At 50.7% G+C, this 26483-nt stretch overlaps 1 protein-coding gene across 1 annotated transcript in view; it reads left to right on the plus strand.

The window, feature by feature from the left end:
* The window catches only part of LOC144486476 (uncharacterized), a 129752-nt gene that overhangs the window by 43488 nt on the left and 59781 nt on the right, over positions 1-26483 (plus strand). Inside the window, exons 2-3 of the mRNA XM_078204519.1 lie at positions 2061-2168; positions 8579-8686. Coding sequence (XP_078060645.1) covers positions 2061-2168; positions 8579-8686 — 216 coding nt within the window. The remainder of the gene's footprint in view (positions 1-2060; positions 2169-8578; positions 8687-26483) is intronic.

Raw genomic sequence — 26483 nt, forward strand, 5'->3', positions numbered from 1 at the left:
ACTATCCACAACCCCACCAACCTTCGTGTCGTCGGCAAACTTACCAACCCATCCCTCCACTTTCTCATCCAGGTTCATTTATGAAAATGACAAACAGCAAGGGTCCCAGAACAGATCCCTGGGGCACACCACTGGTGACCGACCTCCATTCAGAAAAAGACCCGTCTACAACCACTCTCTGCCTTCTGCAGGGAAGTCAGTTCTGGATCCACAAGGCAACAGCCCCTTGGATCCCATGCCCTCTCACTTTCTCGAGAAGTCTTGCATGGGGACCTTATTGAACACCTTGCTGAAGTCCATGTAAACCACATCTACCGCTTTTCCTTCGTCAGTGTGTTTAGTCACATTTTCAAAGAACTCCACCAGGCTCGTAAGGCACGATTTGCCTTTGACAAAGCCATGCTGACTACTTTTGAGCATACTAAACTTCTCTAAATGTTCATAGATCCTGTCCCTCAGGGGTGTGTATCGGGGGATGTGTATCGATGGATGTGTATCAGGAGGTGTGTATGGGGGGGTGAGTGTATCGGGAATATGTGTGTATCGGGAGGGGGTGTGTGAATCGGGTGGTTGTGTATCGGAGGTGTGTATCGGGGGAATGTATCGGGAGGGTGTGTATTGGGGGTGTGTATCGAGGGTGTGTATGGGGGGTGTGTATTGGTGGTGTGTGTATCGGGGGGTGTGTGTATCGGGGGGGGTGTATCGCGGGGTGTGTGTATCGGAGGGTGTGTGTATCAGGGGGTGTGTGTATCGGGGGGGTGTGTATCGGGGGGGTGTGTATCGGGGGTGTGTGTATCGGGGGGGTGTGTATCAGGGGGTGTGTGTATCGGGGGGGTGTGTATCGGGGTTGTGTGTGTATCGGGGGGGTGTGTGTATCGGGGGTGTGTGTGTATCGGGGGGGTGTGTGTATGGGGGGTGTGTGTATCGGGGGGGTGTGTGTATCGGGGGGGTGTGTGTATCGGGGGGGTGTGTGTATTGGGGGGGTGTGTGTATCGGGGGGGTGTGTGTATCGGGGGGGTGGTGCGTATCGGGGGGTGTGTGTATTGGGGGGGTGTGTGTATTGGGGGGGGTGTGTGTATCGCGGTGGGTGTGTGTATCGGGGGGGTGTATCGGGGGGGTGTATTGCGGGGGTGTGTGTATCGGGGGGCTGTGTATCGGGGGGGGGTGTATCGGGGGGGGTGTGTGTATCGGGGGGGTGTGTGTATCGGGGGGTGTGTGTATCGGGGGGGTGTGTGTATCGGGGGGTGGTGTGTATCGGGAGGGGTGTGTATCGGGGGGGTGTGTATTGGGGGGGTGTGTGTATCGCGGGGGGTGTGTGTATCGGGGGGGTGTGTGTATCGGGGTGGTGTATCGGGGGGTGTATCGGGGGGGTGTGTGTATCGGGGGGGCTGTGTATCGGGGGGGTGTGTGTATCGGGGGGTGTGTGTATCGGGGGGGTGTGTGTATCGGGGGGTGTGTGTATCGGGGGGGTGTGTATCGGGGGGGTGTGTGTATCGGGGGGGTGTGTATCGGGGGTGTGTGTGTATCGGGAGGGGGGTGTATCGGGGGGGGTGTGTATCGGGGGGGGGTGTATCGGGAGGGGTGTGTGTATCGGGAGGGGTGTGTGTATTGGGGGGGTGTGTGTATCGGGGGGGGGTGTATCGGGGTGGGTGTGTATCGGGGTGGGTGTGTATGGGGGTGTGTGCGTCGGGGGGGCTGTGTATGGGGGGTGTGCGTCGGGGGGGCTGTGTATTGGGGGGGTGGTGTGTATGGGGGGGGGTGTATCGGGGGGTTGCGTGCATCCAGGGGGTTGTATCCGGAGTGTCAGTGGGTCCTGTGTTGCGTCAGTGGGTCCTGTGTTGCGTCAGTGGGTCCTGTGTTGTGTCAGTGGGTCCTGTGTTGCGTCGGTGGGTCCTGTGTTGCGTCGGTGGGTCCTGTGTTGCGTCGGTGGGTCCTGTGTTGCGTCGGTGGGTCCTGTGTTGCGTCGGTGGGTCCTGTGTTGTATCAGCGCACAGATGGTGATCTGTGTCAATTGCTGTTTGCTTTGATGGTGCTTTGATGGGTTGTGTTTTGTTTTCCAGGCACTGCAGGAACCAGTAAGAGACGTGGGACACAGACACAGAAAGTGCTGAAGAAAAAGCTGAACAAACTGCCAAACGCAGCCAAAGTTGGCGAGCAAGCCACAGACGGTGTGTGGAAAACCAGTGGGTGAATGCAGTACATTCACCGACAGCTCAGGGTGGCACAGTGTTAGCACTGCTCCCTCACAGTGCCAGGGACCCGGGGCAGCACGGTGACACAGTGGTTAGCACTGCTCCCTCACAGTGCCAGGGACCCGGGGCAGCACGGTGGCACAGTGGTTAGCACTGCTCCCTCACAGTGCCAGGGACCCGGGGCAGCACGGTGACACAGTGGTTAGCACTGCTGTCTCTCAGTGCCAGGGACCCGGGGCAGCACGGTGACACAGTGGTTAGCACTGCTGTCTCACAGCGCCAGGGACCCGGGGCAGCACGGTGACACAGTGGTTAGCACTGCTGTCTCACAGTGCCAGGGACCCGGGGCAGCACGGTGACACAGTGGTTAGCACTGCTCCCTCACAGTGCCAGGGACCCGGGGCAGCACGGTGACACAGTGGTTAGCACTGCTCCCTCACAGTGCCAGGGACCCGGGGCAGCACGGTGACACAGTGGTTAGCACTGCTCCCTCACAGTGCCAGGGACCCGGGGCAGCACGGTGACACAGTGGTTAGCACTGCTCCCTCACAGAGCCAGGGACCCGGGGCAGCACGGTGACACAGTGGTTCGCACTGCTCCCTCACAGTGCCAGGGACCCGGGGCAGAACATAGAACATAGAAAGCCACAGCACAAACAGGCCCTTCGGCCCACAAGTTGCGCCGATCACATCCCCACCTCTAGGCCTATCTATAGCCCTCAATCCCATTAAATCCCATGTACTCATCCAGAAGTCTCTTAAAAGACCCCAACGAGTTTGCCTCCACCACCACCGATGTCAGCCGATTCCACTCACCCACCACCCTCTGAGTGAAAAACTTACCCCTGACATCTCCTCTGTACCTACCCCCCAGCACCTTAAACCTGTGTCCTCTCGTAGCAACCATTTCAGCCCTTGGAAATAGCCTCTGAGAGTCTACCCTATCCAGACCTCTCAACATCTTGTAAACCTCTATCAGGTCACCTCTCATCCTTCGTCTCTCCAGGGCGAAGAGACCAAGCTCCCTCAACCTATCCTCATAAGGCATGCCCCCCAATCCAGGCAACATCCTTGTAAATCTCCTCTGCACCCTTTCAATGGCTTCAACATCTTTCCTGTAATGAGGTGACCAGAACTGCGCGCAGTACTCCAAGTGGGGTCTAACCAGGGTCCTATAAAGCTGCAGCATTATCTCCCGACTCCTAAACTCAATCCCTCGATTAATGAAGGCCAGTACGCCGTACGCCTTCTTGACCGCATCCTCCACCTGCGAGGCCGATTTAAGAGTCCTATGGACCCGGACCCCAAGGTCCTTCTGATCCTCTACACTGCTAAGAATGGTACCCTTCATATTATACTGCTGCTTCATCCCATTGGATCTGCCAAAATGGATCACCACACACTTATCCGGGTTGAAGTCCATCTGCCACTTCTCCGCCCAGTCTTGCATTCTATCTATGTCTCGCTGCAACTTCTGACATCCCTCCAAACTATCCACAACACCACCTACCTTGGTGTCGTCAGCAAACTTACCAACCCATCCCTCCACTTCCTCATCCAGGTCATTTATGAAAATGACAAACAGCAAGGGTCCCAGAACAGATCCCTGGGGCACTCCACTGGTCACTGACCTCCATGCAGAGAAAGACCCCTCCACAGCCACTCTCTGCCTTCTGCAGGCAAGCCAGTTCTGGATCCACAGGGCAGCCGCCCCTTGGATCCCATGCCCTCTCACTTTCTCAAGAAGTCTTGCATGGGGGACCTTATCGAACGCCTTGCTGAAGTCCATATAGACCACATCCACTGCTCTTCCTTCGTCAATGTGTTTGGTCACATTTTCAAAGAACTCAACCAGGCTCGTAAGGCACGACCTGCCCTTGACAAAGCCGTGCTGACTACTTTTGATCATACTAAACTTCTCTAGATGATCATAAATCCTGTCTCTCAGGATCCTCTCCATCAACTTACCAACCACTGAGGTTAGACTCACCGGTCGGTAATTTCCCGGGCTGTCCCTGTTTCCTTTCTTGAATATAGGGACCACATCTGCAATCCTCCAATCCTCCGGAACCTCTCCCGTCTCCATCGACGATGCAAAGATCATCGCCAAAGGCTCTGCAATCTCCTCCCTCGCCTCCCACAGTAACCTGGGGTACATCCCATCCGGTCCCGGCGACTTACCAACCTTGATGCCATTCAATAGTTCCAACACATCCTCTTTCTTTATGTCCACATGCTCGATCCTTTCTGTCCACCGCAAACCAGCAGTACAACCACCCAGATCCCTTTCCACCGTGAATACCGAGGTAAAGTATTCATTAAGCAGCTCCGCCATTTCTAACGGTTCCGCACAAACTTTTCCCCCTTCACCTTTTAAGGGTCCTATGCCTTCACATCTCATCCTTTTACTCTTGACATATTTGTAGAAAGCCTTGGGATTCTCCTTAATCTTACCCGCCAAGGCCTTCTCATGACCCCTTCTCGCTCTCCTAATTTCCTTCTTAAGCTCCTTCCTACATCCCGTATACTCCTCTAAATCCTTAACACCTCCTAGCTCTCTGAACCTTCTGTACGCCTCTCTTTTCTTATTCACCAGGTTCATCACAACCTTCGTGCACCACGGTTCCCGTACCCTACCAACACCCCCCTGTCTCATCGGAACGTTGTCATGCAGAGCTCCAGACAAACATTCCTTGAAAATCCTCCACTTTCCTTCGGTACTTTTCCCCAAGAATGCCTCCTTCCAATTTACCCGTCTAATTTCCTCCCTGATGACACTGTATTTCCCTTTACTCCAGAGAAACACTTTCCTAGCCTGCCTGATCCTATCTCTTTCCAATGCTATCGTGAAGGAGATAGAATTATGATCGCTATCCCCAAGATGCTCACCCACCGAGAGATCCTCCACCTGTCCAGGTTCATTAGCCAGCACCAGATGAAGGGGATAGATAGAGTTAATGTTCAAAAACTATTTCCTCGGGTGAATGGAGCTATTACAAGGGGGCATAACTATAGGGTTCATGGTGGGAGATATAGGAAGGATATCAGAGGTAGGTTCTTTACTCAGAGAGTGGTTGGGGTGTGGAATTGACTGCCTGCAGTGATAGTGGAGTCAGACACTTTAGGAACATTTAAGCGGTTATTGGAAAGGCACATGGAGCACACCAGGATGATAGGGCGTGGGATAGCTTGATTTTGGTTTCAGATAAAGCTCGGCACAACATCGTGGGCCGAAGGGCCTGTTCTGTGCTGTTCTGTTCTATGTTCTATCTATGTCACGCTGCAGCTTCTGACATCCCTCCAAACTATCCACAACCCCACCAACCTTCGTGTCGTCGGCAAACTTACCAACACATCCCTCCACTTCCTCAGCCAGGTTCATTTATGAAAATGACAAACAGCAAGGGTCCCAGAACAGATCCCTGGGGCACTCCACTGGTGACCGACCTCCATTCAGAAAAAGACCCGTCTACAACCACTCTCTGCCTTCTGCAGGGAAGTCAGTTCTGGATCCACAAGGCAACAGCCCCTTGAATCCCATGCCCTCTCATTTTCTCGAGAAGTCTTGCATGGGGACCTTATTGAACACCTTGCTGAAGTCCATGTAAACCACATCTACCGCTTTTCCTTCGTCAGTGTGTTTAGTCACATTTTCAAAGAACTCCACCAGGCTCGTAAGGCACGATTTGCCTTTGACAAAGCCATGCTGACTACTTTTGAGCATACTAAACTTCTCTAAATGTTCATAAATCCTGTCCCTCAGGGGTGTGTATCGGGGGATGTGTATCGATGGATGTGTATCAGGAGGTGTGTATGGGGGGGTGAGTGTATCGGGAATATGTGTGTATCGGGAGGGGGTGTGTGAATCGGGTGGTTGTGTATCGGAGGTGTGTATCGGGGGAATGTATCGGGAGGGTGTGTATTGGGGGTGTGTATCGAGGGTGTGTATGGGGGGTGTATATTGGTGGTGTGTGTGTGTATCGGGGGTGTGTGTATCGGGGTGTGTGTGTATCGGGGGGGTGTGTATCGCGGGGTGTGTGTATCGGAGGGTGTGTGTATCAGGGGGTGTGTGTATCGGGGGGGTGTGTATCGGGGGGGTGTGTATCAGGGGGTGTGTGTATCGGGGGGGTGTGTATCGGGGTTGTGTGTGTATCGGGGGGGTGTGTGTATCGGGGGGGTGTGTGTATCGGGGGGTGTGTGTGTATCGGGGGGGTGTGTGTATGGGGTGTGTGTGTATCGGGGGGGTGTGTGTTTTGGGGGGGTGTGTGTATCGGGGGTGTGTGTGTATCGGGGGGTGTGTGTATCGGGGGGGTGTGTGTATCGGGGGGGTGGTGCGTATCGGGGGGTGTGTGTATTGGGGGGGTGTGTGTATTGGGGGGGTGTGTGTATCGCGGGGGGTGTGTGTATCGGGGGGGTGTATCGGGGGGGTGTATCGCGGGGGTGTGTGTATCGGGGGGCTGTGTATCGGGGGGGTGTGTGTATCGGGGGGGTGTGTGTATCGGGGGGGTGTGTGTATCGGGGGGTGTGTGTATCGGGGGGGTGTGTGTATCGGGGGGGTGGTGTGTATCGGGAGGGGTGTGTATCGGGGGGGTGTGTATTGGGGGGGGTGTGTGTATCGCGGGGGGTGTGTGTATCGGGGGGGTGTGTGTATCGGGGGGGTGTATCGGGGGGGTGTATCGGGGGGGTGTGTGTATCGGGGGGGCTGTGTATCGGGGGGGTGTGTGTATCGGGGGGTGTGTGTATCGGGGGGGGTGTGTATCGGGGGGGTGTGTGTATCGGGGGGTTGTATCGGGGGTGTGTGTGTATCGGGAGGGGGGTGTATCGGGGGGGGGTGTGTATCGGGGGGGGTGTGTATCGGGAGGGGTGTGTGTATCGGGAGGGGTGTGTGTATTGGGGGGGTGTGTGTATCGGGGGGGGGTGTATCGGGGTGGGTGTGTATCGGGGTGGGTGTGTATTGGGGGTGTGTGTATCGGGGGGGCTGTGTATGGGGGGTGTGCATCGGGGGGGCTGTGTATTGGGGGGGTGGTGTGTATGGGGGGGGGTGTATCGGGGGGTTGCGTGCATCCGGGGTTGCGTGCATCCAGGGGGTTGTATCCGGAGTGTCAGTGGGTCCTGTGTTGTGTCAGTGGGTCCTGTGTTGCGTTGGTGGGTCCTGTGTTGCGTCGGTGGGTCCTGTGTTGCGTCGGTGGGTCCTGTGTTGTGTCAGTGGGTCCTGTGTTGCGTCAGTGGGTCCTGTGTTGCGTCGGTGGGTCCTGTGTTGCGTCAGTGGGTCCTGTGTTGCGTTGGTGGGTCCTGTGTTGCGTCAGTGGGTCCTGTGTTGTCAGTGGGTCCTGTGTTGTCAGTGGGTCCTGTGTTGCGTCGGTGGGTCCTGTGTTGCGTCAGTGGGTCCTGTGTTGCGTCAGTGGGTCCTGTGTTGCGTCAGTGGGTCCTGTGTTGCGTCGGTGGGTCCTGTGTTGCGTCAGTGGGTCCTGTGTTGCGTTGGTGGGTCCTGTGTTGCGTCAGTGGGTCCTGTGTTGTCAGTGGGTCCTGTGTTGTCAGTGGGTCCTGTGTTGTCAGTGGGTCCTGTGTTGCGTCAGTGGGTCCTGTGTTGCGTCAGTGGGTCCTGTGTTGCGTCAGTGGGTCCTGTGTTGTGTCAGTGGGTCCTGTGTTGTGTCAGTGGGTCCTGTGTTGCGTCAGTGGGTCCTGTGTTGTCAGTGGGTCCTGTGTTGTGTCAGTGGGTCCCGTGTTGCGTCGGTGGGTCCTGTGTTGCGTCGGTGGGTCCTGTGTTGTGTCAGTGGGTCCTGTGTTGCGTCGGTGGGTCCTGTGTTGTGTCAGTGGGTCCCGTGTTGCGTCGGTGGGTCCTGTGTTGCGTCGGTGGGTCCTGTGTTGCGTCGGTGGGTCCTGTGTTGTGTCAGTGGGTCCTGTGTTGCGTCGGTGGGTCCTGTGTTGTGTCAGTGGGTCCTGTGTTGCGTCGGTGGGTCCTGTGTTGCGTCGGTGGGTCCTGTGTTGCGTCGGTGGGTCCTGTGTTGCGTCGGTGGGTCCTGTGTTGTGTCAGTGGGTCCTGTGTTGCGTCGGTGGGTCCTGTGTTGTGTCAGTGGGTCCCGTGTTGCGTCGGTGGGTCCTGTGTTGCGTCGGTGGGTCCTGTGTTGCGTCGGTGGGTCCTGTGTTGTGTCAGTGGGTCCTGTGTTGCGTCGGTGGGTCCTGTGTTGTGTCAGTGGGTCCTGTGTTGCGTCGGTGGGTCCTGTGTTGCGTCGGTGGGTCCTGTGTTGCGTCGGTGGGTCCTGTGTTGCGTCGGTGGGTCCTGTGTTGCGTCGGTGGGTCCTGTGTTGTATCAGCGCACAGATGGTGATCTGTGTCAATTGCTGTTTGCTTTGATGGTGCTTTGATGGGTTGTGTTTTGTTTTCCAGGCACTGCAGGAACCAGTAAGAGACGTGGGACACAGACACAGAAAGTGCTGAAGAAAAAGCTGAACAAACTGCCAAACGCAGCCAAAGTTGGCGAGCAAGCCACAGACGGTGTGTGGAAAACCAGTGGGTGAATGCAGTACATTCACCGACAGCTCAGGGTGGCACAGTGTTAGCACTGCTCCCTCACAGTGCCAGGGACCCGGGGCAGCACGGTGACACAGTGGTTAGCACTGCTCCCTCACAGTGCCAGGGACCCGGGGCAGCACGGTGGCACAGTGTTAGCACTGCTCCCTCACAGTGCCAGGGACCCGGGGCAGTACGGTGACACAGTGGTTAGCACTGCTCCCTCACAGTGCCAGGGACCCGGGGCAGCACGGTGACACAGTGGTTAGCACTGCTCCCTCACAGTGCCAGGGACCCGGGGCAGCACGGTGACACAGTGGTTAGCACTGCTCCCTCACAGAGCCAGGGACCCGGGGCAGCACGGTGACACAGTGGTTCGCACTGCTCCCTCACAGTGCCAGGGACCCGGGGCAGAACATAGAACATAGAAAGCCACAGCACAAACAGGCCCTTCGGCCCACAAGTTGCGCCGATCACATCCCCACCTCTAGGCCTATCTATAGCCCTCAATCCCATTAAATCCCATGTACTCATCCAGAAGTCTCTTAAAAGACCCCAACGAGTTTGCCTCCACCACCACCGATGTCAGCCGATTCCACTCACCCACCACCCTCTGAGTGAAAAACTTACCCCTGACATCTCCTCTGTACCTACCCCCCAGCACCTTAAACCTGTGTCCTCTCGTAGCAACCATTTCAGCCCTTGGAAATAGCCTCTGAGAGTCTACCCTATCCAGACCTCTCAACATCTTGTAAACCTCTATCAGGTCACCTCTCATCCTTCGTCTCTCCAGGGCGAAGAGACCAAGCTCCCTCAACCTATCCTCATAAGGCATGCCCCCCAATCCAGGCAACATCCTTGTAAATCTCCTCTGCACCCTTTCAATGGCTTCAACATCTTTCCTGTAATGAGGTGACCAGAACTGCGCGCAGTACTCCAAGTGGGGTCTAACCAGGGTCCTATAAAGCTGCAGCATTATCTCCCGACTCCTAAACTCAATCCCTCGATTAATGAAGGCCAGTACGCCGTACGCCTTCTTGACCGCATCCTCCACCTGCGAGGCCGATTTAAGAGTCCTATGGACCCGGACCCCAAGGTCCTTCTGATCCTCTACACTGCTAAGAATGGTACCCTTCATATTATACTGCTGCTTCATCCCATTGGATCTGCCAAAATGGATCACCACACACTTATCCGGGTTGAAGTCCATCTGCCACTTCTCCGCCCAGTCTTGCATTCTATCTATGTCTCGCTGCAACTTCTGACATCCCTCCAAACTATCCACAACACCACCTACCTTGGTGTCGTCAGCAAACTTACCAACCCATCCCTCCACTTCCTCATCCAGGTCATTTATGAAAATGACAAACAGCAAGGGTCCCAGAACAGATCCCTGGGGCACTCCACTGGTCACTGACCTCCATGCAGAGAAAGACCCCTCCACAGCCACTCTCTGCCTTCTGCAGGCAAGCCAGTTCTGGATCCACAGGGCAGCCGCCCCTTGGATCCCATGCCCTCTCACTTTCTCAAGAAGTCTTGCATGGGGGACCTTATCGAACGCCTTGCTGAAGTCCATATAGACCACATCCACTGCTCTTCCTTCGTCAATGTGTTTGGTCACATTTTCAAAGAACTCAACCAGGCTCGTTATGCACGACCTGCCCTTGACAAAGCCGTGCTGACTACTTTTGATCATACTAAACTTCTCTAGATGATCATAAATCCTGTCTCTCAGGATCCTCTCCATCAACTTACCAACCACTGAGGTTAGACTCACCGGTCGGTAATTTCCCGGGCTGTCCCTGTTTCCTTTCTTGAATATAGGGACCACATCTGCAATCCTCCAATCCTCCGGAACCTCTCCCGTCTCCATCGACGATGCAAAGATCATCGCCAAAGGCTCTGCAATCTCCTCCCTCGCCTCCCACAGTAACCTGGGGTACATCCCATCCGGTCCCGGCGACTTACCAACCTTGATGCCATTCAATAGTTCCAACACATCCTCTTTCTTTATGTCCACATGCTCGATCCTTTCTGTCCACCGCAAACCAGCAGTACAACCACCCAGATCCCTTTCCACCGTGAATACCGAGGTAAAGTATTCATTAAGCAGCTCCGCCATTTCTAACGGTTCCGCACAAACTTTTCCCCCTTCACCTTTTAAGGGTCCTATGCCTTCACATCTCATCCTTTTACTCTTGACATATTTGTAGAAAGCCTTGGGATTCTCCTTAATCTTACCCGCCAAGGCCTTCTCATGACCCCTTCTCGCTCTCCTAATTTCCTTCTTAAGCTCCTTCCTACATCCCGTATACTCCTCTAAATCCTTAACACCTCCTAGCTCTCTGAACCTTCTGTACGCCTCTCTTTTCTTATTCACCAGGTTCATCACAACCTTCGTGCACCACGGTTCCCGTACCCTACCAACACCCCCCTGTCTCATCGGAACGTTGTCATGCAGAGCTCCAGACAAACATTCCTTGAAAACCCTCCACTTTCCTTCGGTACTTTTCCCCAAGAATGCCTCCTTCCAATTTACCCGTCTAATTTCCTCCCTGATGACACTGTATTTCCCTTTACTCCAGAGAAACACTTTCCTAGCCTGCCTGATCCTATCTCTTTCCAATGCTATCGTGAAGGAGATAGAATTATGATCGCTATCCCCAAGATGCTCACCCACCGAGAGATCCTCCACCTGTCCAGGTTCATTAGCCAGCACCAGATCAAGTACAGCCTCTCCTCTAGTAGGCTTATCCACATACTGTGTCAGGAAACTCTCCTGGACACACCTAACAAACTCCTCTCCATCCAAACCCCTAGCCCTAGGGATATTCCAATCTATGTTTGGGAAATTAAAATCTCCCATCACGACAACTCTGTTATTCCTACATCTCTCCAGGATCTGTTTCCCCATCTGCTCCTCAACATCTCTGTTACTATTGGGCGGCCTATAGAAAACACCCAGCAACGTTACCGACCCCTTCCTGTTCCTAACCTCCACCCACAAAGACTCCGTAGTCAATCCCTCCACGGCGTCCACCTTCTCTACAGCCGTGACACTATCCCTGATCAACAGTGCCACTCCCCCCCCTCTCTTGCCTCCCTCCCTGTCCTTCCTGAAACATCTAAAACCCGGCACCTGAAGCACCCAGTCCTGTCCCTGAGACATCCAAGTCTCCGTAATGGCCACCACATCACAATTCGAAGCAGCAATCCACGCTCTAAGCTCATCCACTTTATTCACTACACTCCTGGCATTAAAATAGACACATCTCAGACCTTCAGCCTGAGCACTTCCCTTCTCCATCACTCGTCTAACCTCCCTCTTACCCTGTTTACATTCCTTATCTATTTGCAAGCTAACCTCCTCGCTCTCAGTCCCCTCATTTCGATTCCCTCCCCCCAACCTTTCTAGTTTAAAGTCTCTCCAGTAGCCTTAGCCAACCTTCCCGCCAGGATATTGGTCCCCCTGGGATTCAAGTGCCACCCGTCTTTTTTAAACAGGTCACACCTGCCCCTAAAGAGGTCCCAATGATCCAAGTACCCAAATCCTTGTCCCTTGCTCCAGTCCCTCAGCCACGCATTCATTCTCCACCGATTCCTGTTCTCACTCTCCCGCGGCACAGGCAGCAATCCCGAGATTACTACCTTTGCATTCCTCTTTCTCAGCTGTCTACCTAACTCCCTATATTCTCTTTTCATGACCCCTTCCCTCTTCCTACCTATGTCAGCAGTACCTATATGCATCACGACCTTCGGCTCCTCTCCCTCCCCCTTCAGGATTTCTGGGACTCGACCAGAGACATCCCGGACCCCTGCACCAGGGAGGCAAACCACCATCCGAGAGTCCCGTCTGTGTCCGCAAAAACGCAGCACGGTGACACAGTGGTTAGCACTGCTGCCTCACAGTGCCAGGGACCCGGGGCAGCACGGTGACACAGTGGTTAGCACTGCTCCCTCACAGTGCCAGGGACCCGGGGCAGCACGGTGACACAGTGGTTAGCACTGCTCCCTCACAGTGCCAGGGACCCGGGGCAGCACGGTGACACAGTGGTTAGCACTGCTGTCTCACAGCGCCAGGGACCCGGGGCAGCACGGTGACACAGTGGTTAGCACTGCTCCCTCACAGTGCCAGGGACCCGGGGCAGCACGGTGGCACAGTGGTTAGCACTGCTCCCTCACAGTGCCAGGGACCCGGGGCAGCACGGTGACACAGTGGTTAGCACTGCTGTCTCACAGCGCCAGGGACCCGGGGCAGCACGGTGACACAGTGGTTAGCACTGCTCCCTCACAGTGCCAGGGACCCGGGGCAGCACGGTGACACAGTGGTTAGCACTGCTCCCTCACAGTGCCAGGGACCCGGGGCAGCACGGTGACACAGTGGTTAGCACTGCTCCCTCACAGTGCCAGAATCCCGGATTCGATTCTCGACTTGGGTCCCTGCGTGGAGTCTGCACGTTCTCCCCGTGTCTGCGTGGGTTTCCTCCGGGTGCTCTGGTTTCCTCCCACAGTCTGAAAGAAGTGCTGGTTAGGGTGCATTGACTCGAACAGGTGCCAGACTGTGGCGACTAGGGGGATTCCACAGTAACTTCATTGCAGTGTTAATGTAAGCCTTACTTGTGACAAATAAACTTTAACTTTACTTTCACCACTGAGAACTCCATTCCTCCCCACACAGGGAACCTCCCCACGCAGGGATCCTCTCCACACAGGGATCCTCTCCACACAGGGATCCTCTCCACACAGGGATCCTCCCCACACAGGGATCCTCCCCACACAGGGAACCTCCCCACACAGGGATCCTCTCCACACAGGGATCCTCCCCACACAGGGATCCTCCCCACACAGGGAACCTCCCCACACAGGGATCCTCTCCACACAGGGATCCTCTCCACACAGGGATCCTCTCCACACAGGAATCCTCCCCACACAGGGATCCTCCCCACACAGGGATCCTCCCCACACAGGGAACCTCCCCACACAGGGATCCTTCCCACACAGGGATCCTCCCCACACAGGGATCCTCTCCACACAGGGATCCTCCCCACACAGGGATCCTCTCCACACAGGGATCCTCTCCACACAGGGAGCTCCCCATACAGGGATCCTCTCCAACAGGGATCCTCCCCACACAGGGATCCTCTCCACACAGGGATCCTCTCCGCACAGGGATCCTCTCCACACAGGGATCCTCCCCACACAGGGATCCTCTCCACACAGGGATCTTCCCCACACAGAGATCCTCCCCACACAGGGATCCTCCCCACACAGGGATCCTCTCCACACAGGAATCCTCCCCACACAGGGATCCTCTCCACACAGGGATCCTCTCCACACAGGGATCCTCTCCACACAGGGATCCTCCCCACACAGGGATCTTCCCCACACAGAGATCCTCCCCACACAGGGATCCTCTCCACACAGGGATCCTCTCCACACAGGGATCCTCTCCACACAGGGAGTCTGGTTCCTCTGCTGGTTTTACTGTGTTACTGTAGTCGGTAAAAAATACCTCTGAGGCTGCTCTGAGTCAAAATAGAGTCGGCTGTATTCTCACAAGCTTGTGGGAGAACTTGACCCCTTGAAAGCGGAAGCCAAAGTTCTCTCTGAACACAGAAACGTGGGGATATATATAGATTATGGCTCCCAGCACCAGTCACGACACAAACACTGGTCTGCTCATGAATCAAAGTCCCTACAACAGTCCTTGATCACGAAGCAGCAGTTCTCTGGCAGCTGTAGTCACGATACAGTCTGAGGTTTCCTGCTCTTCCACGGCCCTTCCTTTGAAGTTACCGACATAATTGTAGCCGGCACAGCGGGAGTCCTCCTTTAAACGGCCGTTATCATGCCCCACATCTTGGAATGCTTCCTTCCGTTTACATTCACCACACAAGCCTGGAGAAAAGGTAAAACTTGCATGTCTGCAACACATTCACATTCACATTTACATTTACATTTGACTATCTATTGTTATAAGAATAAAAGTTAACTTGTATTAATGTCAGAAGGAGTATAAACAAGGGGATTAGCCATAATGAAGGGCCATGCTTGTGATACATTCTAAGTACAAAGTTCAACCTTTTAGGTACAAAATATATTAACCTCTTAGGTACAAAATACATTGAGTACAAAAACATTAACCCTTTCCCTTCTTCAATCCCCCTTTTGGTCAGGGCCAGGTCCAAGCATGGCCCCATGACCAATTCAGATCCAAAGGTTACCAATATCTATGGGCCTACCTCCTTCGTCAGGAAGTCTGCCCCTTCTGCCTGTACACTTGCACTCGGCATAATTCGGGCTGTTCGTTCGATAATGTCATATAAATACAACAAGCAATAACAATGACAATTAATACAATTAACCCGTGCTTCAGGTGTGATCCCCACGACCCGAACCATTGCCCCAGCCATCCCGGAGGGTTATAATTATGATATTGGCTCCCTTCACCTTGTATTGTCATCGTCACTCGTTTGATATGATCTGCCAAACGAGTTATATTTTCTGAAACATCTGGGATATACGTGCAGCATTCGGATTCAATTATAGCGCACGCTCCTCCCTGGAAAGCCAACACATAATCAAGTGTCAATCGGTTCTGTAAAGCAACAGTCCGGATAGCTACAACCTCGGCTGATACTTCAGAGAAGGCTGTGCTCACCTCCTCGAACCCGTCTCTAGTTTCATTCGCAATTCTCTCCAAGGTCGAGGCCATATGTATAAGTTCCTGTGCTGCTTTTGCTGTCCCATAAAGTGGGAAAGCTATCATAAAGAACCGTTCTGTCTCAGTAATGGTGAATATAGGGTACCACATATACTAAATAACACGATCCTACCCAATCCCAAGGAAGCCATAGAACATAGAACATTACAGCGCAGTACAGGCCCTTCGGCCCTCGATGTTGCGCCGACCAGTGGTACCAATCTAAAGCCCCTCTAATCTACACTATCCATATGTTTAATAGAACATAGAACAATGGATAGGCATTGTTTCCACAGACACAACAGGTACCGTTATATACAGCCATGCTGCTCATATAAGTAGAGGAGAGGCTGACCAGGACATCAGCAGTGGGGCAATGGATTGTAATCTGTTGCACCAAAGCCCAGGCACCACTGGTGACATTAACCTGCTGGGTGCAGTAGCTACGGCCCACAGGTGTGGTTCCATTTCTTACCAACCAGATAGATCCCCCCTTGTTGGTTTTTCACAACATGCCTGATGGGGTTTTAAATGTCATTTTCCTTATCCCATCTTGGGTTCCATTCTGATTCGAAATCCCCTCTACTATTCCCGGAGTTGACAAAGGGATAGGGAATAAAGGACTTTCCCCCCTTTTCTTTGTGCATGGGAATATGTAAGCAGACCCAGCACTTGCTCAAAATTTTGACTGCAATACATACGGCGGCACGGTGGCACAGTGGTTAGCACTGCTGCTTCACAGCTCCAGGGACCTGGGTTCGATTCCCGGCTTGGGTCACTGTCTGTGTGGAGTTTGCACATTCTCCTCGTGTCTGCGTGGGTTTCCTCCGGGTGCTCCGGTTTCCTCCCACAGTCCAAAGATGTGCAGGTTAGGTTGATTGGCCGTGCTAAAATTGCCCCTTAGTGTCTTGAGATGGGTAGGTTAGAGGGATTAGCAGGTAAATATGTAGGGATATGGGGGTAGGGCCTGGGTGGCATTGTGGTCGGTGTAGACTCGATGGGCCGAATGGCCTCTTTCTGCTCTGTAGGATTTCTATGATTTCTATACAAGTGAGACATATACATGAAAGTGTTCATGTGATAGGGTCGGATTTTAGAGAATTGGTACAATGATCACTTGGATCGACCAAATCTCGTGTTGATGTACACATCCTCCCGAGCCCTCTGCTGTCGCCGGGTACAGATCCATCTCAGTCCCTCAGCTAAACACCAGAAATTCCAGTTACACCACGTTACATTGCATGGGAGACTCCAATCACCTCGCCCCTCCAACAGAGTTAGCAACATGGCATGGTTAAGGAATCCCAAGCAGCGGTCCCTACGGGTAACCTCCCAGGGACTTATTCCATGTGTCGGAAGGTTACAATAGACAGACCCATCGTTACAGAGATGGTTGCGATGCTCTGCCCCCAAGTCTACACAATTCCATCTATACTTCCCCTCCGTAACTAGCAGGGCAAAGGTCGTGAGAAGCAGCAAGAAAATCATCCTATCACTTAACTAATAACCCGCGAACCCGTTCAGCTTGCTTGGACGTCAACCGTCTAACAGATCTGTGAATTAAGCACACTACACAATTTTAACCTCATAGGGACCCTCCCATTTAGGGGCAAACCCAGGTTTGTCAAATAGTGGTTTTACTAGGACGCAACTTCCTGCCCGTCAGGGAGCATTTCAAGCTCTCTCTCTCCCTGTGTCTCTTTGTTCCGGATTGTCTTTTACTAATTTGCGCATCCCTTTTAGTTGGGTGCTTGGAAGCAGAGAGTTGGAATAATTGGGTGCTTTTCTGGTTGGCAGTTGGTGACCAGTGGCGTGCCGCAGGGATCGGTGCTGGGGCCTCAACTGTTTACCATATACATAGACGATCTGGAGGAGGGGACTGAGTGCAGGGTAACAAAGTTTGCGGATGATACAAAGATGAGTGGGAAAGCGAATTGCGTGGAAGATGCGGAAAATCTGCAGAGAGATTTGGATAGGCTGAGCGAGTGGGTGAGGATCTGGCAGATGGAATATAACGTTGGCAAATGTGAAGTTATCCGGAAGAAATAATAGTAAATTGGAATATTATTTAAATGGAGAAAAATTACATCGTGCGACTGTGCAGAGGGACCTGGGGGTCCTTGTGCATGAATCGCAAAAACTCAATTTGCAGGTGCAGCAGGTGATCAAGAAGGCGAATGGAATGTTGGCCTTTATCGCGAGGGGGATAGAATATAAAAGCAGGGAGGTCTTGCTGCAACTGTACAAGGCACTGGTGAGGCCGCAGCTGGAATACTGTGTGCAGTTTTGGTCCCCTTATTTGCAAAAGGATATATTGGCCTTGGAGGGAGTGCAGAGGTTGATCCCGGAGATGAGGGGTGTGGCTTATGAGGAGAGATTGAACAGATTGGGTCTGTACTCGTTGGAGTTTAGAAGGATGAGGGGTGATCTTATAGAGACATATAAGATAATGAAGGGGCTGGATAGGGTAGAGGTGGAGAGATTCTTTCCACTTAGAAGGGAAACCAGAACTAGAGGGCACAGCCTCAAAATAAATGGGAGCCAGTTCAGAACAGAGTTGAGGGGGAACTTCTTCTCTCAGAGGGTAGTGAATCTCTGGAATTCTCTGCCCATTGAAGTGGTGGAGGCTTCCTCGTTGAATATGTTTAAATATGTTTAAATCGTTGAATATGTTTAAATCACGGGTAGATAGTTTTCTGATCGATAAGGGAATTAGGGGATATGGGGAGCAGGTGGGTAAGTGGAACTGATTCGTCTCAGATCAGCCACGATCTTATTGAATGGCGGGGCAGGCTCGAGGGGCTAGATGGCCTACTCCTGCTCCTATTTCTTATGTTCTTAGTTCCAAAACATATTCCCTGAATTAATCTTTTAGTGAATCTACATCGTCGCCCATTCTGTCATTAATTCATAAGGGGTTAATCCGGTTGTCCGGTTTGTGGTAACTCTTAATCTCATCAGTATAGTGGGCAATACCTCTGTCCACAATTTCCCGATATCTGTGTGGCTTTAGCAAGTACATTATACAGTTAACCACACACCCCCCTTCCATAGGAAGCTTAGTGTGAATTAAATAATACTTTACACTGGTTTTTGGCTGCGGTTGGACATCTATTCATTTGTAAATAATCTCATCAAAAAACATCGCATTCCCCATTAAAATCACATACCATACAGCTCCAATCTTTATATAATGTACCCCGACATTATCTCTAATTTAATCATTTGTATGGCGAGGAAAACAGGAAGCTCCTACAGAATTATGTTTTATCAATACACAACATATAATATATAACTATTTTATACAAAATTGGTGAAGGCTTTTCAGGATTTTATTTTATTTTTGGGTCTATATAGCAGTGCTATACTGTATAATAAAAATAATCAAGCGGCAGTTGTATCATACCACTTTACACACCATAACTGTGATATCCAAACCCTTTTTAATTCAAGTCGTTTCCAATTTTAAACTGAGCTCCAGATCAAACCCCCCGCACTCGAGGAAAACAACAGGCGCCAAATCAAAACCAGAGTAGGTACAATACACACTAGTTAATTAATCAGTAACATTTTGGTTTGATTTTAACTGGCTAGATTTTAAGCTTGACAGTGCTCAATATTTGGCAAACTTTGAACAATAGATAGCACATAAAATTCCAACGGCAGTACATAATATTAACCAGGTTACAGAATATTAAACTTGAAATACGCAGAATTACAATTCATTTCACTGAATTTAATATATTTTAAACTGACTCATAGACAGTACATTTACCACGTTCTTTTGTTCTTGCTTATCTACTTTCCATAAAATTACTTAATTTCTTCTCCCAATTTCTCAACTAACTCTCTCATAATCTTCACTTTAAGACAAAGGAGAGAGCACATGGTTCCCTCCAAGGTTTAAATCCTTTCTTAACAAAGTTCAAATACAGGTTTATTCAAAATTCAAATTGGCTATTTCCAACTTCAAATTATGTACTTCGATTTTGAAATTTCAATTTACCTTCTAATTTTATCTAAACTCTGTATCAAACCCACTGTTGTAAAATCACATCAAAACAAACAATTCTGTTCAACACACACAGACACACATGGAAGCTTCCACCACTCATTCAAACTTAACATCTTAAACTGAGATGTAAGTAAAACATTTAAAAGAATACAGAACTTGGATTAAGACAGTCACTTTTATTCTTCTTTCTTCCAAACTGTAATTATACTCAAAACAGAAGTAAATTCAAGAAATCTTATCACTTTAATCTTTAACAGTCTTAACACCTCCCCAGCTCTCTTGAGGCTAAACTAAGGTCATTTATTACCCGCAATCAACACTCCACAAGAACAAACAAAGGCTTCAACAATTCCTGCTCTCAATTTAATACAACAACAAACACCTACGTTCGACTCGCAACCAGATCACACAAACACACTGAAATACAAAAACTAAGATCTCTCCTATCCACCTCCAGGTAGGCCACTAGCCCATTCTACCAACTCATCATAGTTCGGGGTACTAAGAATTCCCATTTCAAGGATATTTTGGTGAACACTAAAGAATTCATCCTTAAAAGCCTGGATGAACGCTCGATCTCCTCGACCTGAGTTTCCTTGTCCTGAGCACTCTTGGTATATCTGGAACAACCGTTCCCTGTATTCAGAAGCTCCTTCCCATTTTAACTGTTTTGTTGTGGTCATTCTGCTCCAGTTAGTAGGAGCATTCCCTAATACTCTCTGAATCGCTGCTTTAAACTGGGTGAAGGGTGCCTGTTGGGCATCTATCTCCGATGTTAGGACGACTGCATGTGTCCACCGACCCCCATTATAATCCTGTGCTGGAGGAGCGGCGCGTCCACCTGCTCCCTGCCTCCACTTATCCGCTGGACAGGCTGCCCTGACCAGCTGGAGTACGTCTCTCAGGTGTAATTGGTATCCTACCCAGATTGTGTCTAATTCTTCCCAGAATTTCGTGTTTGGGCTTCTAGGTTGCAATTTACCCAGGGAAGCCATTATCTGCTGTCTCTCACCTGGGGTGAATGGTTTATAATTCGCTTTTGGCTGCACATCTGTTCCCCCTTGGGTTACTGGCACTAAGTTGTGTTCTAGCGCTTCCCACTCCTCTGGAAGAGCGTTTAGTCCCTGTTGTGTGGACTCATAAGGAGGTAGAGGAACAGTTTCCCCTCTCCATTGCTTTTCTTCTAATAACATAGAACATAGAACAGTACAGCACAGAACAGGCCCTTCGGCCCACGATGTTGTGCCGAGCTTTATCTGAAACCAAGATCAAGCTATCCCACTCCCTATCATCCTGGTGTGCTCCATGTGCCTATCCAATAACTGCTTAAATGTTTCTAAAGTGTCTGACTCCACTATCACTGCAGGCAGTCCATTCCACACCCCAACCACTCTCTGCGTAAAGAACCTACCTCTGATATCCGTCCTGTATCTCCCACCACGAACCCTATAGTTATGCCCCCTTGTAATAGCTCCATCCACCCGAGGAAATAGTCTTTGAACGTTCACTCTATCTATCCCCTTCATCATTTTATACACCTCTATTAAGTCTCCCCTCAGCCTCCTCCGCTCCAGAGAGAACAGCCCGAGCTCCCTCAACCTTTCCTCATATGACCTACCCTCCAAACCAGGCAGCATCCTGGTAAATCTCCTCTGCACTCCTTCCAGCGCTTCCACATCCTTCCTATAGTGAGGTGACCAGAACTGCACACAATATTCCAAATGTGGTCTCACCAAGGTCCTGTACAGTTGCAGCATAACCCCACGGCTCTTAAACTCCAACCCCCTGTTAATAAAAGTTAACACACTATAGGCCTTCTTCACAGCTCTATCCACTTGACTGGCAACCTTTAGAGATCTGTGGATATGGACCCCAAGATCTCTCTGTTCCTCCACAGTCTTCAGAACCCTACCTTTGACCCTGTAATCCACATTTAAATTTGTCCTACCAAAATGAATCACCTCACATTTATCAGGGTTAAACTCCATTTGCCATTTTTCAGCCCAGCTTTGCATCCTATCTATGTCTCTTTGCAGCCTACAACAGCCCTCCACCTCATCCACTACTCCACCAATCTTGGTGTCATCAGCAAATTTACTGATCCACCCTTCAGCCCCCTCCTCTAAGTCATTAATAAAAATCACAAAGAGCAGAGGACCAAGCACTGATCCCTGCGGCACTCCGCTAACAACCTGCCTCCAATCCGAAAATGTTCCATCCACCACCACCCTCTGTCTTCGATCAGACAGCCAGTTACCTAGCCAATCGGCCAACTTTCCCTCTATCCCACACCTCCTCAGTTTCATCATAAGCCGACCATGGGGGACCTTATCAAACGCCTTACTAAAATCCATGTATATGACATCAACTGCCCTACCTTCATCAACACACTTAGTTACCTCCTCAAAAAATTCTATCAAATTTGTGAGGCACGACTTGCCCTTCACGAATCCGTGCTGACTATCTCGGATTAATCCGCATCTTTCTAAATGGTCGTAAATCCCATCCCTAAGGACCCTTTCCATCAATTTACCAACCACCGAAGTCAGACTAACCGGTCTATAATTACCAGGGTCATTTCTATTCCCTTTCTTAAACAGAGGAACAACATTCGCCATTCTCCAGTCCTCTGGCACCATCCCCGTGGACAGCGAGGACCCAAAGATCAACGCCAAAGGCTCTGCAATCTCATCCCTTGCCTCCCAAAGAATCCTAGGATACATTTCATCAGGCCCAGGGGACTTATCGACCTTCAGTTTATTCAAAACTGCCAAGACATCCTCCCTCCGAACATCTATTTCCTCCAGCCTATTAGCCTGTAACACCTTCTCTTCCTCAAAAACATGGCCCCTCTCCTTGGTGAACACTGAAGAAAAGTATTCATTCATCACCTCGCCTATCTCTACTGACTCCATACACAAGTTCCCACTACTGTCCTTGACCGGCCCTAACCTCACCCTGGTCATTCTTTTATTCTTGGTTTTGTTTCTCCAGTTCCCTTACTCTGCATTCTAACTCTCTAATCCTTTCTTTATCCTTACTCCACTTCTTAGTAGAGGCGACTACTTACTCAATTAGTCCAGCTAACTGATGTATTAACAATACTCCTATTTTCTTTGTCATGTTTCTCTTTTCTTTACCCAACCACTTATGCTGTTGGCCCAGAGGGTAGGATAAGTTCCACCCCCCTTTTCTCATCTGTTTAATGAATTTGTTTCTCTTAGTCATACACTCATTTATCAGGGATTCCAGAGGTCCCCACTGCCTTTGTGCTTGTGATCCCACCATAATGGGAATGAAGGGATACAAAATAAAGGGGGGTCGGTTTAAGACAGAGTTGAGGAGGAACTTCTTCTCCCAGAGGGTGGTGAATCTCTGGAATTCTCTGCCCACTGAGGTGGTGGAGGCTACCTCGCTGAATATGTTTAAAGCGCGGATGGGTGGATTCCTGATCAGTAAGGGAATTAAGGGTTATGGGGATCAGGCGGGTAAGTGGTACTGATCCACGTCAGATCAGCCATGATCTTATTGAATGGCGGGGCAGGCTCGAGGGGCTAGATGGCCTACTCCTGCTCCTATTTCTTATGTTCTTATGTAAAAGAATGGTCTAGTTTGGACCAGGGAGCGGCGTGGGCTTGGAGGGCCGAAGGGCCTGTTCCTGTGCTGTATTGTTCTTTGTTCCTTGTTCTATAATACAGATAAGTTTTATACTCACCACCTGGAGCCTTCTATTCTCCCTTCTCGCTCTCCCACTCGTAGGTCGCTCTTATCAGAGTCCGGTGTTACCTGTCGGGGTGATCAAATCCCTCCGTACCACCGCTTACACGATTAAGCGTATACTATTAAGCTTACACCAATAAGCCGGCTTCTACTCTGGTGGTCACTCAGACAGTCTCTCTTTCTCACTCACATCTGAACATCACACCTCAGGCACCTTTTTCTCCAGTCTTTACACTCACTTGAGTATTAAAGACAAATGCCTCCTTGTCCGTATGTGTTCAGTTCAGACGTCTTTCACTCTCACACTCTCTCATCACATATGATCAGCCCACTGTAGTTTGACTCACCCTATTAGGTTCAGAACTCTATTCTAGTACCCAGGTTGTGGCCATTCAACCCGAGCCCGCAAACAGATCCCGGGGGTCTCCCGGGTTTCGGCACCAAATGTAGTTGGTAAAAAATACCTCTGAGGCTGGTCTGAGTCAAAATAGAGTCGGCTTTATTCTCACAATCTTGTGGGAGAACTTGACCCCTTGAAAGCGGAAGCCAAAGTTCTCTCTGAACACAGAAAAGTGGGGATATATATACATTATGGCTCCCAGCACCAGTCACGACACAAACACTGGTCTGCTCATGAATCAAAGTCCCTACAACAGTCCTTGATCACGAAGCAGCAGTTCTCTGGCAGCTGTAGTCACGATACAGTCTGAGGTTTCCTGCTCTTCCACGGCCCTTCCTTTGACGTTCCCGGCACAATTGTAGCCGGCACAGCGGGAGTCCTCCTTTAAACGGCCGTTATCCTGCCCCACATCTTGGAATGCTTCCTTCCATTTACATTCACCACACAAGCCTGGAGAAAAGGTAAGACTTGCATGTCTGCAACACATTCACATTTACATTTGACTATCTATTGTTATAAGAATAAAAGTTAACTTGTATTAATGTCAGAAGGAGTATAAACAAGGGGATTAGCCATAATGAAGGGCCATGCTTGTGATACATTCTAAGTACAAAGTTCAACCTTTTAGGTACAAAATACGTTAACCCTTTGGATACAAAATACATTGAGTACAAAAACATTAACCCTTTCCCTTCTTCATTACTGATATCCTGAGCTGGTTTTACTGGGTAACAGGTGCTGTGTACTAGTTTTACTGGGTTACTGGTGTCCTGTGCTGGTTTTAGAACATAGAACATAGAAAGCCACAGCACAAACAGGCCCTTCGGCCCACAAGTTGCGCCGATCACATCCCCACCTCTAGGCCTATCTATAGCCCTCAATCCCATTAAATCCCATGTACTCATCCAGAAGTCTCTTAAAAGACCCCAACGAGTTTGCCTCCACCACCACCGACGTCAGCCGATTCCACTCACCCACCACCCTCTGAGTGAAAAACTTACCCCTGACATCTCCTCTGTACCTACCCCCCAGCACCTTAAACCTGTGTCCTCTCGTAGCAACCATTTCAGCCCTTGGAAATAGCCTCTGGGAGTCTACCCTATCCAGACCTCTCAACATCTTGTAAACCTCTATCAGGTCACCTCTCATCCTTCGTCTCTCCAGGGAGAAGAGACCAAGCTCCCTCAACCTATCCTCATAAGGCATGCCCCCCAATCCAGGCAACATCCTTGTAAATCTCCTCTGCACCCTTTCAATGGCTTCAACATCTTTCCTGTAATGAGGTGACCAGAACTGCGCGCAGTACTCCAAGTGGGGTCTAACCAGGGTCCTATAAAGCTGCAGCATTATCTCCCGACTCCTAAACTCAATCCCTCGATTAATGAAGGCCAGTACGCCTTCTTGACCGCATCCTCCACTTGCGAGGCCGATTTAAGAGTCCTATGGACCCGGACCCCAAGGTCCTTCTGATCCTCTACACTGTTAAGAATGGTACCCTTCATATTATACTGCTGCTTCATCCCATTGGATTCCTGATATCCTGTGCTGGGTTCCTGATATCCTGTGCTGGTTTTACTGGGTTACTGATGTCCTGTGCTGGATTCTCTGGGTTACTGGTGTCCTGTGCTGGTTTTACTGGGTTCCTGATATTCTGTGCTGGTTTTGCTGTGTTATTGATATCCTGTGCTGGTTTTACTGGGTAACAGATGCTGTGTACTGGTTTTACTGGGTTACCGATATCCTGTGCTGGTTTCTCTGGGTTACTGGTGTCCTGTGCTGGTTTTACTGGGTTCCTGATATCCTGTGCTGGTTTTACTGGGTTACAGATGTCCTGTGCTGGTTTTACTGGGTTACTGATGTCCTGTGCTTGTTTCTCTGGGTTACTGGTGTCCTGTGCTGGTTTTACTGGGTTCCTGATATCCTGTGCTGGTTTTACTGGGTTACCGATGTCCTGTGCTGGTTTTACTGGGTTACTGATGTCCTGTGCTAGTTTCTCTGGGTTACTGGTGCCCTGTGCTGGTTTTACTGGGTTACTGGTGTCCTGTGCTGGTGTTACTGGATTACTGATGTCCTGTGCTGGTTTTACTGGGTTACTGATGTCCTGTACTGGTTTCTCTGGGTTACTGGTGTCCTGTGCTGGTTTTACTGGGTTACTGGTGTCCTGTTGCTGGTTTTACTGGGTTACTGATGTCCTGTGCTGATTTTACTGGGTTACTGGTGTCCTGTTCCGGGTTCTCTGGGTTACTGGTATCCTGTGCTGGTTTCTCTGGGTTGTGTCCTGTGCTGGTTTTACTGGGTTACTTGTGTCCTGTGCTGGTTTTACTGGGTTCCTGATATCCTGTGCTGGTTTTACTGGGTTGCTGATGTCCTGTGCTGGTTTTACTGGGTTACTGGTGTCCTGTTCCAGGTTCTCTGGGTTACTGGTGTCCTGTGCTGGTTTCTCTGGGTTGTGTCCTGTGCTGGTTTTACTGGGTTACTTGTGTCCTATGCTGGTTTTACTGGGTTACTGATGTCCTGTGCTTGTTTCTCTTGGTTACTGGTGTCCTGTGCTGGTTTTACTGGATTACTGATGTCCTGTGCTGGTTTTACTGGGTTACTGGTGTCCTGTGCTGATTTCTCTGGGTTACTGGTGTCCTGTGCTGGTTTTACTGGGCTCCTGATGTCCTGTGCTGGTTTTACTGGGTTACTGATGTCTGTGCTTGTTTCTCTGGGTTACTGGTGTCCTGTGCTTGTTTTATTGAGTTGCTGTTGTCCTGTGCTGGTTTTACTGGGTTACTGGTGACCTCTGCTGGTTTTACTGGGTTACTGATGTCCTCTGCTAGATTTACTGAGTTACTGGTCTCCTGGGCCGCTTTCTCTAAGTTACTGCTGTCCTGTGCTGGATTTACTGGGTTACTGGTGTCCTGTGCTGGTTTTACTGGGTTACTGATGTCCTGTGCTGGTT

The sequence above is a fragment of the Mustelus asterias genome, unplaced genomic scaffold (genome assembly GCF_964213995.1).
Source record: "Mustelus asterias unplaced genomic scaffold, sMusAst1.hap1.1 HAP1_SCAFFOLD_360, whole genome shotgun sequence".
Lineage (NCBI taxonomy): Eukaryota > Metazoa > Chordata > Chondrichthyes > Carcharhiniformes > Triakidae > Mustelus > Mustelus asterias.